Source organism: Macaca fascicularis, chromosome 2 (assembly GCF_037993035.2).
Source record: "Macaca fascicularis isolate 582-1 chromosome 2, T2T-MFA8v1.1".
NCBI lineage: Eukaryota > Metazoa > Chordata > Mammalia > Primates > Cercopithecidae > Macaca > Macaca fascicularis.
Window position 1 is genome coordinate 148,172,813 of NC_088376.1, and position 14,940 is coordinate 148,187,752.

The following is a 14,940-nucleotide window of genomic DNA, read 5'->3' on the forward strand; positions in this document are numbered from 1 at the left end:
CTCTAAGTGAGGGGGTGAAGCACATGTCTGTGGGAGACACAAGTTCAACAGTGTGCTGATGGGTTGGTCAGATCTGCAGTGTGTTTCAGGAGTAGGAGGGGCTAAGAAATGCGTGCGTCCCCCAACCTGATGCTAGTCCCTTTCCTGTTACTTCTCAGTCACCGCAGGAGCCCCTTGTCTTTCAGGTGGGGGGCAGTAGGGTTTTGGGGGGCACAAGCTTTCCTCAGTCCCTCCACTTGGAGGGGAAGGAATGTGGCCTGGCTGGCTGGTTAGGATCAAGGAGGAGCTTTCAGGCAGGGCGGGGCCAGGGCAGGCTGGGGCGAGGGCTCCTGCTGGTACTGTGTTCTTCGCTGCTGCACAACAAGGCCCTGCCACCCACCTTCAGGCCATGCAGCCATGTTCTGGGAGCCCTAATTGCACAGAAGCCCATGGGGAGCTTCAGACCGTCAGCCCTGCTCCTGCCTCTCCTCCTGGTAGTCATCGACCTCTCTGACTCTGCTGCGATTGGCTGTCCCCACCTGCCCCACTGGAACACCCGCTGTCCTCTGGCCTCCCACATGGTAAGGTGCTGCTGCCAGGTAGGGACACCTGCCTAGCACAGCTATAAAGCTCCCCACTCCCCTGCCCGCCCTGTGCTACCTCTGCAGTCCCTGTGCTCTGGTGGCAGCTTCGATGTGTCCTCTACATAATCTCAAAGGGGTAGCCAAGGTCCTTTGTGCTGACGGCCTGGACAGGGTGGAGCTGGGAAGGTAAGAGCCAGAGGGTATGGGCTATTAGCTATGGGACTCAGAATTCGCTGATTTGAAGCAAAGACCCCAAGAATGCTCCTTATGGGAGTCCGTCCTAATAATAGCTCTCTCCTTTCTTTTCCCTATTGGGCCCTGTGCCTCAGGATGATAGTTTCACTGGTGAGTCGCGTTTCCTGCCCCATTGCTCCTCCCCACGCCCACTATTTCTCCAGATGCCCAGCAAGCCCTCCATTCTAATTTTCGGTTCCCAACCTGGGAAGTACCACAATATCAAGGAAAAAGTTTGGAATCATGACAAGCCTGGATTCACGTTGCAGTTCTGCCAGACTCCCGTGTGGCCTCAGACTGTGCACCTAACCCCTCCAACTAACCCTCAGTTTCTGAGGGGTAGTAGCACAGTAGAAATGATTGTACACTAAAGGCAGTGTTGCTTTTGATCTGTAAGGAGGATTAGATGAGAAACATGGGTAAATCTCCAAGTGCTCCGTATATGTTGGTTCCTCCCCTTAACTGATCCCTCACTTCTATCAGTAATACAACAATAATCCTTCCTATTTTATGGTATGTTCTACTTCACAAGACATTTTCCCATGCACTACTATTTTGATTTTTATAACAGACCCGCTTTATGAATGAGGAAACTGATCCTTAGACAGGTCCTATAACCCCCCAAGTCATACTTCCAGGATGTAAGTGACAGAGCTTGGCCTCAAATCCAGCTTGTCTGAGGTAGGAGGGACCTTCTTAGACCCTATCATTTGCTTTCCCTTCCATCTTTCCCAGGAAGTTCTGCCCATATCCCTTGCCGCACCTGGTGGGCCCTCTTCTCCACAAAGCCTTGGTGTGTGCGAGTCTGGCACTGTTCCCGCTGTTTGTGCCAACATCTGCTGTCAGGTCGCTCAGGTACGAGAAACAGGCCCTTGGGCCATTCTCAGTGAAGAGAACATTTTGAGCGACCGCCTAGGCTGAGCAAGTGGGACTTACTAGAATAGATATTTGTCTTGTTGTAACCTCAACGGGGACTTGGATTATCCTAAAATAGCACACTATGACTGATATTCATGAATCCAATTGTACAATTTTATGAAGGTATTTTTTTCAGCTGAGATTCTTGGAATTAAAAGCTATGGATTTATTGTTATTACCATTTATTTGTAAAGCAGGATCTTCTTTCTTACTCTATATTTTAATTGCTTAGCTCAGTGCCTGGTACATACTAAATGCCCTTACATTGCTTAAGAATTGGCAGTTTCGGCCGGGCGCGGTGGCTCAAGCCTGTAATCCCAGCACTTTGGGAGGCCGAGGCGGGCGGATCACAAGGTCAGGAGATCGAGACCACAGTGAAACCCCGTCTCTACTAAAAATACAAAAAATTAGCTGGGCGCGGTGGTGGGCGCCTGTAGTCCTAGCTACTCAGGAGGCTGAGGCAGGAGAATGGCGTGAACCCAGGAGGCGGAGCTTGCAGTGAGCCGAGATCGCGCCACTGCACTCCAGCCTGGGCAACAGCGTGAGACTCCGTCTCAAAAAAAAAAAAAAAAAAAAAAAAAAAAAAAAAGAATTGGCAGTTTCTAGGCCAGGCGTGGTGGCTCACACCTGTAATCCCAACACTTTGGGAGGCTGAGGCAGGCTGATCACCTGAGGTCAGGAGTTTGAGACCAGCCTAGTCAACGTGGTGAAACCCCGTCTCTACTAAAGATACAAAAAATTAGCAGGGTGTGGTGGCGGACACCTGTAATCCTAGCTGCTCAGGAGGCTGAGGCAGGAGAATCACTTGAACCCAGGAGGCAGAGGTTGCAGTGAGCCGAGATCGTGTCATTGCACTCCAGCCTGGGCGACAAGAGCAAAACTCCATCTCCAAAAAAAAAAAAAAGGCAGTTTCTGGGCCAGGTGTGATGGTTCACACCTGTAATCCCAGCACGTTGGGAGGCTGAGGTGGGTGGATCGCTTGAGTCCAGGAGTTTGAGACCAGCCTGGCCATCATGGCAAAACCCCATCTCTACAAAAAAAAATACAAAAATTAGCTGGATGTGGTGGTGCATACCTGAAGTCCCAGCTACTTGGGAGGCTGAGGTGGGAGGATCACCTGAATTCAGGAGGTGGAGGTTGCAGTCACTTAAGATAGTGCTACTGCACTCCAGCCTGGATGACAGTGTGAGACCCTGTCTTAAAAAAAAAAAAGAACTGGCAGTGTCTAATTTTTCTAAATGTTTGCTGTTAGAAATAATGCCACAGGGCTGGATGCAGTGGCTCATGCCTATAATCCCAGTACTTTGGGAGGCTGAGGCAGGCAGATCACCTGAGGTCAGGAGTTTGAGACCAGCCTGGTCAACATGGTGAAACCCCATCTCTACTAAAAATGCAAAAATTAGCCAGGCGTGATGGTGGATGCCTGTAATCCCAGCTACCCAGGAGGCTGAGGTGAGAGGATTGCTTAAGCCCAAGAGTTCAAGACTGCAGTGAGCAGTGATTGTGCCACTGCACTCCAGCCTGCGTGACAGAGCAAAACCCTGTCAAGGAAGGAAGGAAAGAAGGAAGGAAGGAGGGAAGGAGGGAAGGAGGGAAAGAAGGAAGGGGAGAAAGAAAGAAGGAAAGAGAGAGAGGCAGAGGCTGGTGTGGTGGCTCATGCCTGTAATCCCAGCACTTTGGGAGGCCGAGGCAGGCGGATCACAAGATCAGGAGATCCACACCATCCTGGCTAACATGGTGAAATCCCGTCTCTACTAATTATACAAAAAATTAGCTGGGCATGGTGGCGGGCACCTGTAGTCCCAGCTATTTAGGGGGCGAGGCAGGAGAATCGCTTGAAGCAGGGAGGCAGAGACTGTAGTGAGCCAAGATCGCGCCGCTGCACTCCAGCCTGTGCAACAGAGCGAGACAAATAAAAGAATGCTAAAATGAATATCTTTGTATATATAGCTTTTTCTCTGCTTAAGAAATTAATCCTGGCCGGGCGCGGTGGCTCACGCCTGTAATCCCAGCACTTTGGAAGGCCGAGGCGGGCGGATCACAAGGTCAGGAGATCGAGACCACGGTGAAACCCCGTCTCTACTAAAAATACAAAAAATTAGCCGGGCGCGGTTGCGGGCGCCTGTAGTCCCAGCTACTCGGGAGGCTGAGGCAGGAGAATGGCGTGAACCCGGGAGGCGGAGCTTGCAGTGAGCCGAGATCGCGCCACTGCACTCCAGCCTGGGCGACAGAGCGAGACTCCGTCTCAAAAAAAAAAAAAAAAAAAAGAAAGAAATTAATCCTTTCTTTTTTTTTTTTTTTTTTTTTTTTTTTTTTTTTTGAGACGGAGTCTCGCTCTGTCGCCCAGGCTGGAGTGCAGTGGCCGGATCCCGGCTCACTGCAAGCTCCGCCTCCCGGGTTTACGCCATTCTCCTGCCTCAGCCTCCCGAGTAGCTGGGACTACAGGCGCCCGCCACCTCGCCCAGCTAGTTTTTTGTACTTTTTAGTAGAGGACGGGGTTTCACCGTGTTAGCCAGGATGGTCTTGATCTTCTGACCTTGTGATCCGCCCGTCTCGGCCTCCCAAAGTGCTGGGATTACAGACTTGAGCCACCGCGCCCGGCCAATCCTTTCTTGACTGCATCATAATTTTCAAGACTAAAGAAGTTTGACATCCTTACCCTCCTTGATTTAAAATGACTTACTATCAGGCGCGGTGGCTCACGCCTGTAATCCCAGTGCTTTGGGAGGCCAAGGTGGGCAGATCACCTGAGGTCTGGAGTTCGAGACCAGCCTGACCAACATGGAGAAACCCCGTCTCCACTAAAAATACAAAATTAGCTGGGCATGGTGGCACATGCCTGTAATCCCAGCCACTCGGGAGGCTGAGGCAGGAGAATCACTTGAACTCGGGAGGTGGAGGCTGCAGTGAGGCGAGATCGTGCCATTGCACTTCAGCCTGGGCAACAAAAAGCGAAACTCCGTCATAAAATAAAATAAAATAAAATATAAAATATAAAATAAAATAAAATAAAATCTTACTATCTAACCCTGGGCTATATCTCCAGGTAGGGGAGGGGTAATGAAGGCTAGATAGTAAGTATGTCCCCCCCTGCACAGGTCTTCAGTGGGGCTTCTTCCACCTCCTGGTACAGAAATCCAAAAAGTCTTCCACATTCAATTTCTGTAGGAGACACAAGATGCCAGCACCTGCTCAGGTACTCTCCCTTTCAGTTCCAGCCCTACCCAATGCCCCACAGGCCTTTGCTTTCTGGCCTCTCATTTGGTTCTCCAGCCATGTGAGACAGAAAGTGTGGAGATGAAGTATTCTGTCTATTACACAGCTAGGGAGGCCAAAAGAGTTTGAGCAGCTGCCACAGTACCTCAGATTCCAGAGGCAGAAACAGAAGCCAGGTTTCCTGATTCCTGGCCCGAGGCCAACCTTTTTCTCTGCCTTTAGAGGAAGCCGCTGCCTAGTCGTCGCCTGTCTGAGAAGAGCCATCACATTTCCATCCCCTCCCCAGACATCTCCCACAAGGGACTTCGCTCTAAAAGGACCCAACCTTCGGATCCAGAGGCATGGGAAAGCCTTCCCAGATTGGACTCACAAAGGCACGGAGGTGGGCACTGGGTACAATAGGAGATGGGTTCAGTTGAGTGGTGAGGTGCTAAGGCCAAGAGACAAGGCTACTGAGTCCTTCCTCTCCCCAGGGCCCGAGTTCTCCTTTGATTTGCTGCCCAAGGCCCGGGCTATTCGGGTGAACATACCTTCAGGCCCTGAGGTCAGTGTGCGTCTTTGTCACCAGTGGGCACTGGAGTGTGAGGAGCTGAGCAGTCCCTATGATGTCCAGGTATGGCGTGTCATCCCCTGTAAAAAGCCCGATCACACAGTGCTAGCAACAGAGGCCACCCATTGTACACATGGGGAAACTGAGGCCCAGAAAGGGACGGTAACTGTCCAGGACCTCCTTACAAGCTGAAGGGTCTATCATTAAGACTTCTTTGGGCATGGCATGGTGGCTCACACCTGTGGTCCCAGCACTTTGGGAGGCCAAGGCAGGAGGATTGCTTGAAGCCAGGAGTATAAAACCAGCTTGGGCAACATAGTGAAACCCTGCTGCTAAAAAAAAAAAAAAAAAAAAAAAAAATTAAAAGAAAGACTTCTTTGGACTAGACAGAAAGGGCAGAGGGCCTTGTCACCTGGAAGAACAGGAAAGGCAGGCAGAGAACTGGAGCAGACATGAATGACCATGAATGAGCAGAGAAATTAGTATGGTATTTACCCCTAATGAGAGGATCCTCAGTGTGATTTAGGCATTAAGAAGCCTTTTCTTGAGCTTTAAGTTAGTGACAAGTAAGAGAAAATAATTGTTAATTAAAAAATTAAAAAGCCTTTTCAGCTCCCCTAAGAGGTTGTACCGTTTGAGAACATAACAAAATGGTCACATCTGTCTTACCCTTTCATCTCCCTCCCTTTGTTCCTGCCACTCAGAGAATGATATGTCCCCCATTCTCCCAACCTGGGCCCCAACATCCCACCTCAACCTCCCTTTGTCATGGATGCCATTGTATACAGTTGGTACCATTTGCAGGGACTGCTGCTGTACCCCTGAGACCCTCAGCTCATCATTTTTATAATGGTGAGGATACCTCATAAGTTCACTGTGATGCTAGCATGGAGTGAATTGATTTAATGCTTCTAGCACTCACCACACACCCTGGCATACAGTAGGGCCACAATAAAGGAATGTATTCCCTGTCTCCTTCCCCGCAACTCCACCTAGAGTACCTAGAGCTAATGCTTAGATTACTAAGCAGACAACCTTTGAGAGATTTATCAGAAGAGGTATCTCATATAAGAGGAAAAACAGGGTGTGTTGGCCAAGATCCCAGCGCTGTTCTGCCCTTGTCTGTGTGCCTATGCTCTTTCTCAGGCATCTTTTGTCTTCCCCTGTTGTTTCATCCACAGAAAATTGTGTCTGGGGGCCACACTGTAGAGCTGCCTTATGAATTCCTTCTGCCCTGTCTGTGCATAGAGGTGAGCAAAGGAAAAGGTGTGGGCTGTCCATGGCTCTGCTCCTAAGTCGCCAAGGTGGCACAGTTGGTCAAGTATATCTCCAGTAAACTGGGTTTAAAAAGGACTGAGTGTTACTGGCATGCTTAGGAAGAGTGGCAGCAGCTTGGCTGTGAGCCACACACGGGGTCAGAGGTGGAAGGGTGCTGCTAAACATTGGACCTTCTTAGGGTGATTCCAACCTCAGCCCCATCCAAACCCAGCTTTCCCTGGCCCAGACCTGGCCTCAGCCCACAGAGCCAGAATAGGCAGCTGTCATCGCTATGTGTTCTGAGGAGTCGAGGAAGGAGTGTGTACATGGCCACTGCAGGGTTCCATATGCCCCCAAAAGTCTTGCCCCCTCTAGGCCTCTGTGGCAGTCCTCCTTTTCTCTTTACAAGTCTAAGGAACATATCAGAAAGTTTTCTATGGACTAGACAGAAAAGGCAAGGGAAATTGTCACCTGGGAGACCTAAGGGAGGATGATGGCAGAGACCTAGAGCCACGAGCAATTGCCAGGGTGGACAGCAGGTGGGCATGTTGGCATTCCAGAGTCAGGAGCTAACACAGAGCACTGGGTGCCTTGGGGATGGCTGAGAGTGGAGGCCAGAGAAGACCAAAACTGAGGAATGCAACCTCAGGATTTACTTCTTTCTGGGGATAGTTCTCTTTAGGAGGAAAGGAATTAGCCCCTCACTTGCTTATCCCTCTCCTATGCTCTGGAGTTCCTCCCTACCCTTGCCCCCACCCCACATTGCCCCCTCCCACTCGGTGCCTGGCCAGCTCAGGCAGCTTGCGTCACAGTAAGGTAAAGCCAGAATGAGTTTTAGGTCTGAGTGAGATTGGAAAAGCCATTCCTCTGACCCTCCCCACCTGCTCCCCTGTCCCCCTAGGCATCCTACCTGCAAGAGGACACTGTGAGGCGCAAAAAATGTCCCTTCCAGAGCTGGCCGGAAGCCTGTGAGTGCTGCTGACATGCACCCTTGTGCACACACATTCCCTTTCTCTTTCTGTCTCCTACACACACATGCACGCACACACACACACTACACTTCACACGTTTGCTGGGAGAAGCCCCCAGAAGGCATACAGGTACTTCCCTGGAGTCAGTGAGGAAAAGGGCTGCCAAGTCTACCAGTCAGCTTGCCAATAGATCAGAGAGCACTGAGCACTGAGGCACTGTGAGAAGTTCAGAAATAGGAGGCCTAGGAGATGGTGTCCTAAGACGATGGGCCAGAAGACCCAGTTCCCATCCCAGCTCTGTCAGTTGTTCTTCTCTGAGCCTCACTTTCCTCATCTGTAAAATCTCAATACCTGCTCTGCCGTCAAAGCGTTTGTGAAGCCTGAATTAAATATTACATGTGAAAGTGGCTGGTGATGTCTGAAGTGCTGTATGCATGTTGTTCTCAAGGAGAGGCAGGACACTCGGACACAAGTGAATCGCATAAAGCAGCCTACAGAACTTACAGGGCAGGGTTATAGTTAAGGTGTAGTAGGGCAAGAACTCCGGAAAGGGAGAAGCCCCAGAAGGGCCATTGTAAGCAGAGAAGGCCTCTTAAAGGGAGTGGCATCTGAGCTGGGGTCAGAAAAAGGGCAGGATTTAGACAGGAGAGATAGAAGGGGAAGACATTCCTGGTTCTGAGAGGACCCTAAGCAGATTTTGAGTTGGAGGAGAAGCAAGGAGCTGGCCAGAATGGAGGCCTGGGAAGGAGAGAAGAGAGACCCTGGATAGAAAGATAATGAAGCCAGGCGCAGCGGCTCATGCCTATAATCCCAGCACTTTGGGAGGCCGAAGCGGGCAGATCACCTGAGGTCAGGAGTTTGAGACGAACCTGGCCAACATGGTGAAACCCTGTCTCTACTAAAAATACAAAAAATTGGCCAGGCATGGTGGTGCGCGCCTGTAGTCCCAGCTACTCGGGGGGTCAAGACAGGAGAATTACTTGAGCTCGGGAGGCGGAGGTTGCAGTGAGCCGAGATCACACCACTGCACTCCAGCCTGGGTGACAGAATGAGACTCCATCTCAAAAAACAAAAACAAAAAACAGAAAGGTAATGAAAGGGGGCCGGGCGTGGTGGCTCACACCTGTAATCTCAGCACTTTGGGAGGCCGAGGTGGGTGAGTCACAAGGTCAGGAGTTCATGAGGTCAGGAGACCAGCCTGGCCAACATGGTGAAAACCCACCTCTACTAAAAATACAAAAATCATCTGGGCTTGGTGGCTCACACCTGTAATCCCAGCTACTGAGGCATGAGAATCACTTGAACCCAGGAGGCAGAGGTTGCAGTGAGCCAAGATCGCACCACTGCACTCCAGCCTGGGAGACAGAGTGAGACGCTGTCTCAAAAAAGAAAAGACAGATAATGAAAGGGATGCTCATTGATTGAGTACCTGTTCAGGCCAGGAACAGTACTGGTTACTTTTACAAACATCATCTCCTGCTGCCCCCAGGATGTGGGTGGCAAGGTGGGGCTGAAGCAGGGCTGACCCTCACCCACTGACCCTACCACCTGCCCAGATGGCTCGGACTTCTGGAAGTCAGTGCACTTCACTGACTACAGCCAGCACACTCAGATGGTCATGGCCCTGACACTCCGCTGCCCACTGAAGCTGGAAGCTGCCCTCTGCCAGAGGCAAGACTGGCATACCCTTTGCAAAGACCTCCCAAATGCCACGGCTCGAGAGTCAGACGGGGTGAGGACAGGTTCCCCCAGGACCAGGGTGGGCAGGACTGGGGCCCAGGAATTTTCTCCCTGATGAACTCTTCTCTCCTCCCACAGTGGTATGTTTTGGAGAAGGTGGATCTGCACCCCCAGCTCTGCTTCAAGGTACAACCATGGGTGAGAAGAGATGTGGGGTAGTGGGTATTGCCTGGAGCTTGCTAACCTGCATTCCTATATTTCTCAGTTCTCTTTTGGAAACAGCAGCCATGTTGAATGCCCCCACCAGACTGGTAAGCCAATAAGTGACCTCTGCTGGGAACCCCTGCCCCATTTCATCCTCACCCAACTGTGACCAAGCTGAACCCCAGCCCAGCCCTGAATTCATCACCCGAAGCCCAACTCCTATCAACACCCCCACCCTGCCCCAAACAGGGTCTCTCACATCCTGGAATGTGAGCATGGATACCCAGGCCCAGCAGCTGATTCTTCATTTCTCCTCAAGAATGCATGCCACCTTCAGTGCTGCCTGGAGCCGCCCAGGCTTGGGGCAGGACACTTTGGTGCCCCCTGTGTACACTGTCAGCCAGGTATGGCCTCGCCCCCACTAGGTCCTATTGCTCAGAGCACAGCCCTCAATTTCCTTGTCACCTCATTGAGATAGACCCTGGGAAGGCAGAAACAAACAAATCCCTGACTTCTACCATCTGGTTTACTTTATTTACGTGATCAGCCTTTGTTCAGCTGACTTGCTGACAGTAGATTCCTCAAGGGAGCATTTTCCTTTTTTTTTTTTCTTTTGAGACGGAGTCTCGCTCTGTCGCCCAGGCTGGAGTGCAGTGGCACGATCTCGGCTCACTGCAAGTTAAGGGAGCATTTTCTAATCCTTTCAGTTTCTGAATTTACAGGAATAACAGAGGCAAGGGACTGGCCCTCCCACATTCAGGTGTTCTCTAGCCCAGGGGTCCCAATCTCTGAGCCGCAGACCAGTACCCACCTGTGGCTTGTGAGAAACCAGGCCACACAGCAGGAGGTGAGTGGAGGGTGAGCAAGCATTGCTGCCTGAGCTCCGCCTCCTGTCAGACCAGTGGCTGCATTAGATTCTTATAGGAGCGCAAACCCTATTGTGAACTGTGCATGTGAGGGATCTAGGTTGTGAGCTACTTATGAGAATCTAATGCCTGATGATCTGAGGTGGTTTCATCCTGAAACCATTCCCCCAACCCCAACCCCTTCAACCTCTGTGTAAAACTTTTCTTCCATGAAACCAGTCCCTGGTGCCAAAAAGGTCGGGGACCACTGCTCTAGCCTAACAAAACAACATTTTATATTGATGCCTTCCCTTGAACCCAGCTGTCCACTACCACTACTCTCCTGCCTCCACAAGGCACCTGTGCAGAAGTTATCTATCCCAGGAGGCAGAGCCCATGCAGCTGACAGGCTCTGCACAATCCTGTAAACTACTGACAAATTTCACCTGTTACATGACTAGGAGCACTTTATCAGACTATCTTCCATGTATCTGATATAAAAACCACAGTCAAATACACCCTTAATACCACAGCACCAAGCTGACTAAGCATGACTAGCACTTTCAAACAGTTATTTCTTAAATGCTCACTTGCAGCTTATACGTTTGTTTTGCATTGTATGAGGGCTCCCAAGCAGACAGGTGATAGTAACACGGTATATAAGACCAAGTCACGCTTAAGATGGCCAGGTGCAGTGTCTCACACTTGTAGTCCCCACTGAGGCAGGAGAACTGTGTGAGCTCAGGAGTCCAAGGCTGCAGTGAGCTATGATCATGCCACTGCACTCCAGCCTGGGTGACAGCATGAGACTCGGACTCTAAAAAAAAAAAGTTTTTAATTAAAATTCTGTCCAATTTAGTATGCATTGTTCCCACCCTGTAGCAGGCTCTGGGAGATACAAGAAAAGTATATAACACAGTTAAGGAGTTCACAGACTAATAATAGCTGTTACCAATACATGAATATACATTGCAGTTTATTTAAAAAGATATTCATGTGCATATACCCATTTGATGCTCTCAATAACCCAGTAAAATAAAGATTATTATCCCTCACATAAAAACCAAGAAAGTAGGCCAGGCGCAGTGGCTCACGCCTATAATTCCAGCATTTTGGGAGGCTGAGGCAGGCAGATCACCTGAGGTCAGGTGTTTAAGACCAGCCTCACCAACATTGCAAAACCCGTCTCTACTAAAAATACAAAAATTAGCTGGGCGTGGTGGCGTGCACCTGTAATCCCAGCTACTCAGGAGGCTGAGGCAGGAGAATAGCTTGAACCCAGGAGGTGGAGGTTGCAGTGAGCCGAGATTGTGCCAGTGCACTCCAGCCTGCATGACAGAGCGAGACTCTGTCTCAAAAAATAAATAAATAAACATAAAAAAATAAAAATAAAAATGAGGAAAGTGAGGCTTAGGAAAGAGAGATAACCTGCCTCCATGCAAAGACCACACAGTTAGGGACTACAAAGGCAATAGGTAAGCCTGAACCCAGGTCTCCTGACCCTAAAACTTACATTCTTTTCAATGACATGTTGTGATACCTCTTCAGCTGTGCAGGAGAGTAAAGTGAGGCAGCCTTCCTGGTTTGTGAGCTGCTAGAGGACAAAGACAATGTCCGCACCCGCCTTCTTTCCTCAGGGCTTGGCACAGAGGACATACTCAGAGTCTGTCTGTTTGACAAACACCTGACTGCAGCAGGAGCTGAACTCTGGGAAAGATCAGTGGGAGCCGGAGTGGCTGAGGAAGCCTTCTTGTCAGAGGTGGCACTTGGCCTAAACCTCGTAGGACTGGGGGTATGGTGGGGAGGAATAGCAGGGGCAAAGACTCAAGGCCAGACAGGGCCAGATTCACCTCCCTCAGGAGAGCCTTTCTGATCTTTGTTTCTACAGGCCCGGGGCTCAAGCCCAGTGACACTAGACCTCATCATTCCCTTCCTGAGGCCAGGGAGCTGTGTCCTGGTAAGGAAACCTACTCTCACTCTACATACAGAGCCCTGGCATCTACTCCCCTGGTAGCACTCACCCGTGGAAAATCCATTCTGCAAAAATGTTTGGTTTGGCCAGCACGGTGTTTTGAATCGAAATTACTTACCGCCATTTACATATATAAACAAAGCTGGATTTCTGACTTCTGTTGAAAAATCAGAAAAACCTAGTGCCGGGTGTCCGCACTCTGGAATGGTGACAATGGCCTGGAGCTCAGCGCCGTCTGATTGTTTCAGTCAGGGCCTGTGCTCTCCAGGTGCTCACAGCAGCCCTGGTCAACTTTGAGTTTACTTTTCGAGTTTGGCCCCTGTCACACTTGAGTTTGCCACCATTGCCCTGTGCTGTGCCAGGCCAGGAGCTGGAGCAGACACAAACCCACCTGGGAAGAATTTCCTAGCCAGTGGGAACTCCCCTCTCCCCCAGCTCCACACTTCACTCAGCTCCCTGGGGAGGAGAATATGCCTGGTTCATAGGGCTGGGGAACTCTGTGCCCTCAGGTGTGGCGGTCAGATGTCCAGTTTGCCTGGAAGCACCTCTTGTGTCCAGATGGTGAGTTCTTGGGGAGGGGGAGGTAAGAGGGAGGCTGGGCACTGAGGAACTGGGCTTGGCCTCACCCTGCTTGACTCAGTCTCTTTCAGACGTCTGGGGCTCTTGATCCTGGCACTGCTGGCCCTCCTCACCCTACTGGGTGTTGTTCTGGCCCTCACCTGCCGGCGCCCACAGTCAGGTAAGCTCATCTGGGGGTAACCTGAGTAGTCAGACCTGCCCAGCTCCGAGGCTAGCTGCCCCCTCACCCTCCCCTGTCTGAGCTCTTTGCACTGCACCCAGTCTCTTGTTACCCAGGCAGGGATCCTCAGGCCCCCAAGTGGGCAGGAATGGTTAAGGCAGGGCAAAGGGCCCTCTGAGCAGATTGTCACTGTACTAAGTCTCTGGACAAAAGGCTAGTGGGGCAGAAATCCAGCCTGCGCTGTACTCAGCCTGGAGCCCTAGCCCTCTTTTCAGAAGGGGTGCCTTTATCTAATTAGCCCATAGGCTAGGGCTGCTTTTGGTACCAAGCCCCAGAGCAAACAAGGGGCGGGGCCGGAGAGGCGAGAACCTTCGGTATCCGGAGAGGCTGGGGAGGAGAGGGCTGAGTAGTCTCTCAGCCCCCACCCCTTCATCTGTTGCTCCCCGCCACTAGGCCCGGGCCCAGCGCGGCCAGTGCTCCTCCTGCACGCCGCGGACTCCGAGGCGCAGCGGCGCCTGGTAGGAGCGCTGGCTGAACTGCTGAGGGCAGCGCTGGGCGACGGGCGCGACGTGATCGTGGACCTGTGGGAGGGGAGGCACGTGGCGCGCGTGGGCCCACTGCCGTGGCTCTGGGCCGCGCGGGCGCGCGTAGCGCGGGAGCAGGGCACGGTGCTGCTGCTGTGGAGCAGCGCCTGCCTTCGCCCGGCCCGCGGCCCCGACCCCCGCGCCACGCCCCTGCTCGCCCTGCTCCACGCTGCCCCGCGCCCGCTGCTGCTCGCTTACTTCAGTCGCCTCTGCACCAAGGGCGACATCCCCCCGCCGCTGCGCGCCCTGCCTCGCTACCGCCTGTTGCGCGACCTGCCGCGCCTGCTGCGGGCGCTGGAAGCGCGGCCTTCCGCAGAGGCCACCAGCTGGGGCCGCCTCGGTGCGCAGCAGCGCAGACGGAGTCGCCTAGAGCTGTGCAGCCTGCTGGAACGAGAGGCCGCCCGACTAGACCTAGGTTGAGCAGAGCTCCACCGCAGTCGCTAGTTTCTGCGGCCGCAATGCAACGGACACTGGCTAGAACCCCGGAATGAGCCTTAGACCCTGGAATCCTTGGGGTGCCTCGAGGACGACTGGCCGAAAAGCCTTATTCCCTGCCTCACAAGCCGGAAGTCCCAGCCCAGTCCCCGCGCGCGTCCCTCTTCCTCCTCATGCTTTCCCTTGACTGAGAGCTCCTCTAACCCCTGTTCTGATGGGGGAGGGCGGTCTTCCCACTTCCTCTCCAGAACTCCAGAAAGAGCAGTGTGCTTATGCTCCAGTCCAGGCTGGAGAGGTTGGGGCCGGGGTAGGGAGGCAGGCGCCATGTCAGTTCTGAAGGAGGGTGAGGGGGTGTGGCGGGGCGGGGGACAGCTGAGAGAAAACCGCCTTGGGGGCCAGGGATTCCCTTTCCACACTGAGGCTCTGCCCAGTGGGAGAGAGGACTCCGGACCTAGGAAAAGAGGCTTTTGGCTCTGGGTGTTAAGGACAATGGGAGTTGGGGGTGGGATGGGTGGTTGCTGGCGGTGGGGACCAAGATCCGGAAAGATGAATAAAGACAAACATGACAAACTAAAAAACACAGTGTGCTTCTCTAGTGTGGCTGAGGAGCCTGCCTGGGGGGTATGTGTCAGTATGCTGGCCCAAATCCTCCGTGTCTACACCACGTGGCATCCGTCACATTCTTACAAGCAATGCCTCTGAAAGCAAAGGACGATGGGGCAATCTCCTTGATCCCCCCAGTGATTCTTACAAGAGGAGAGAGAAAAACAGA

At 52.1% G+C, this 14,940-nt stretch overlaps 1 protein-coding gene across 17 annotated transcripts; it reads left to right on the forward strand.

Annotated features, from left to right (window-relative positions):
• IL17RE (interleukin 17 receptor E) lies at positions 1-14,746 on the forward strand. 17 transcript variants are annotated; one of them, XM_005547771.5, is made up of 17 exons: positions 1-185; positions 386-560; positions 893-908; positions 1,533-1,652; positions 4,814-4,911; positions 5,154-5,313; positions 5,405-5,544; positions 6,663-6,731; positions 7,640-7,706; positions 9,266-9,441; positions 9,528-9,575; positions 9,655-9,700; positions 9,843-9,997; positions 12,327-12,395; positions 12,920-12,971; positions 13,051-13,149; positions 13,603-14,746. In XM_005547771.5, exons 1-17 carry the CDS (start codon positions 109-111, stop codon positions 14,151-14,153), a joined length of 2,118 nt encoding a protein of 705 aa, XP_005547828.3. In that variant the 5' UTR covers positions 1-108; the 3' UTR covers positions 14,154-14,746. The 17 variants fall into 17 exon arrangements, 16 of the variants coding, with proteins under 16 accessions (XP_005547828.3, XP_073889013.1, XP_073889012.1 ...); XR_012431451.1 differs by lacking the exons at positions 1-185; positions 893-908; positions 4,814-4,911 and adding an exon at positions 12,076-12,197 and having other exon boundaries at positions 335-560; XM_074032912.1 differs by lacking the exon at positions 1-185 and having other exon boundaries at positions 335-749; positions 893-1,652.
• The last annotated feature ends 194 nt before the right edge of the window (positions 14,747-14,940 follow it).

Bases quoted from the DNA above. Each gene is read 5' to 3' on its own strand.
- IL17RE (XM_005547771.5), top strand. From the start codon at position 109: ATGCGTGCGTCCCCCAACCTGATGCTAGTCCCTTTCCTGTTACTTCTC. The intron at 186-385 runs GTGGGGGGCAGT...ACCCACCTTCAG, and splicing joins AGGAGCCCCTTGTCTTTCAG to GCCATGCAGCCATGTTCTGG. The intron at 5,545-6,662 runs GTATGGCGTGTC...TTTCATCCACAG, and splicing joins GCAGTCCCTATGATGTCCAG to AAAATTGTGTCTGGGGGCCA.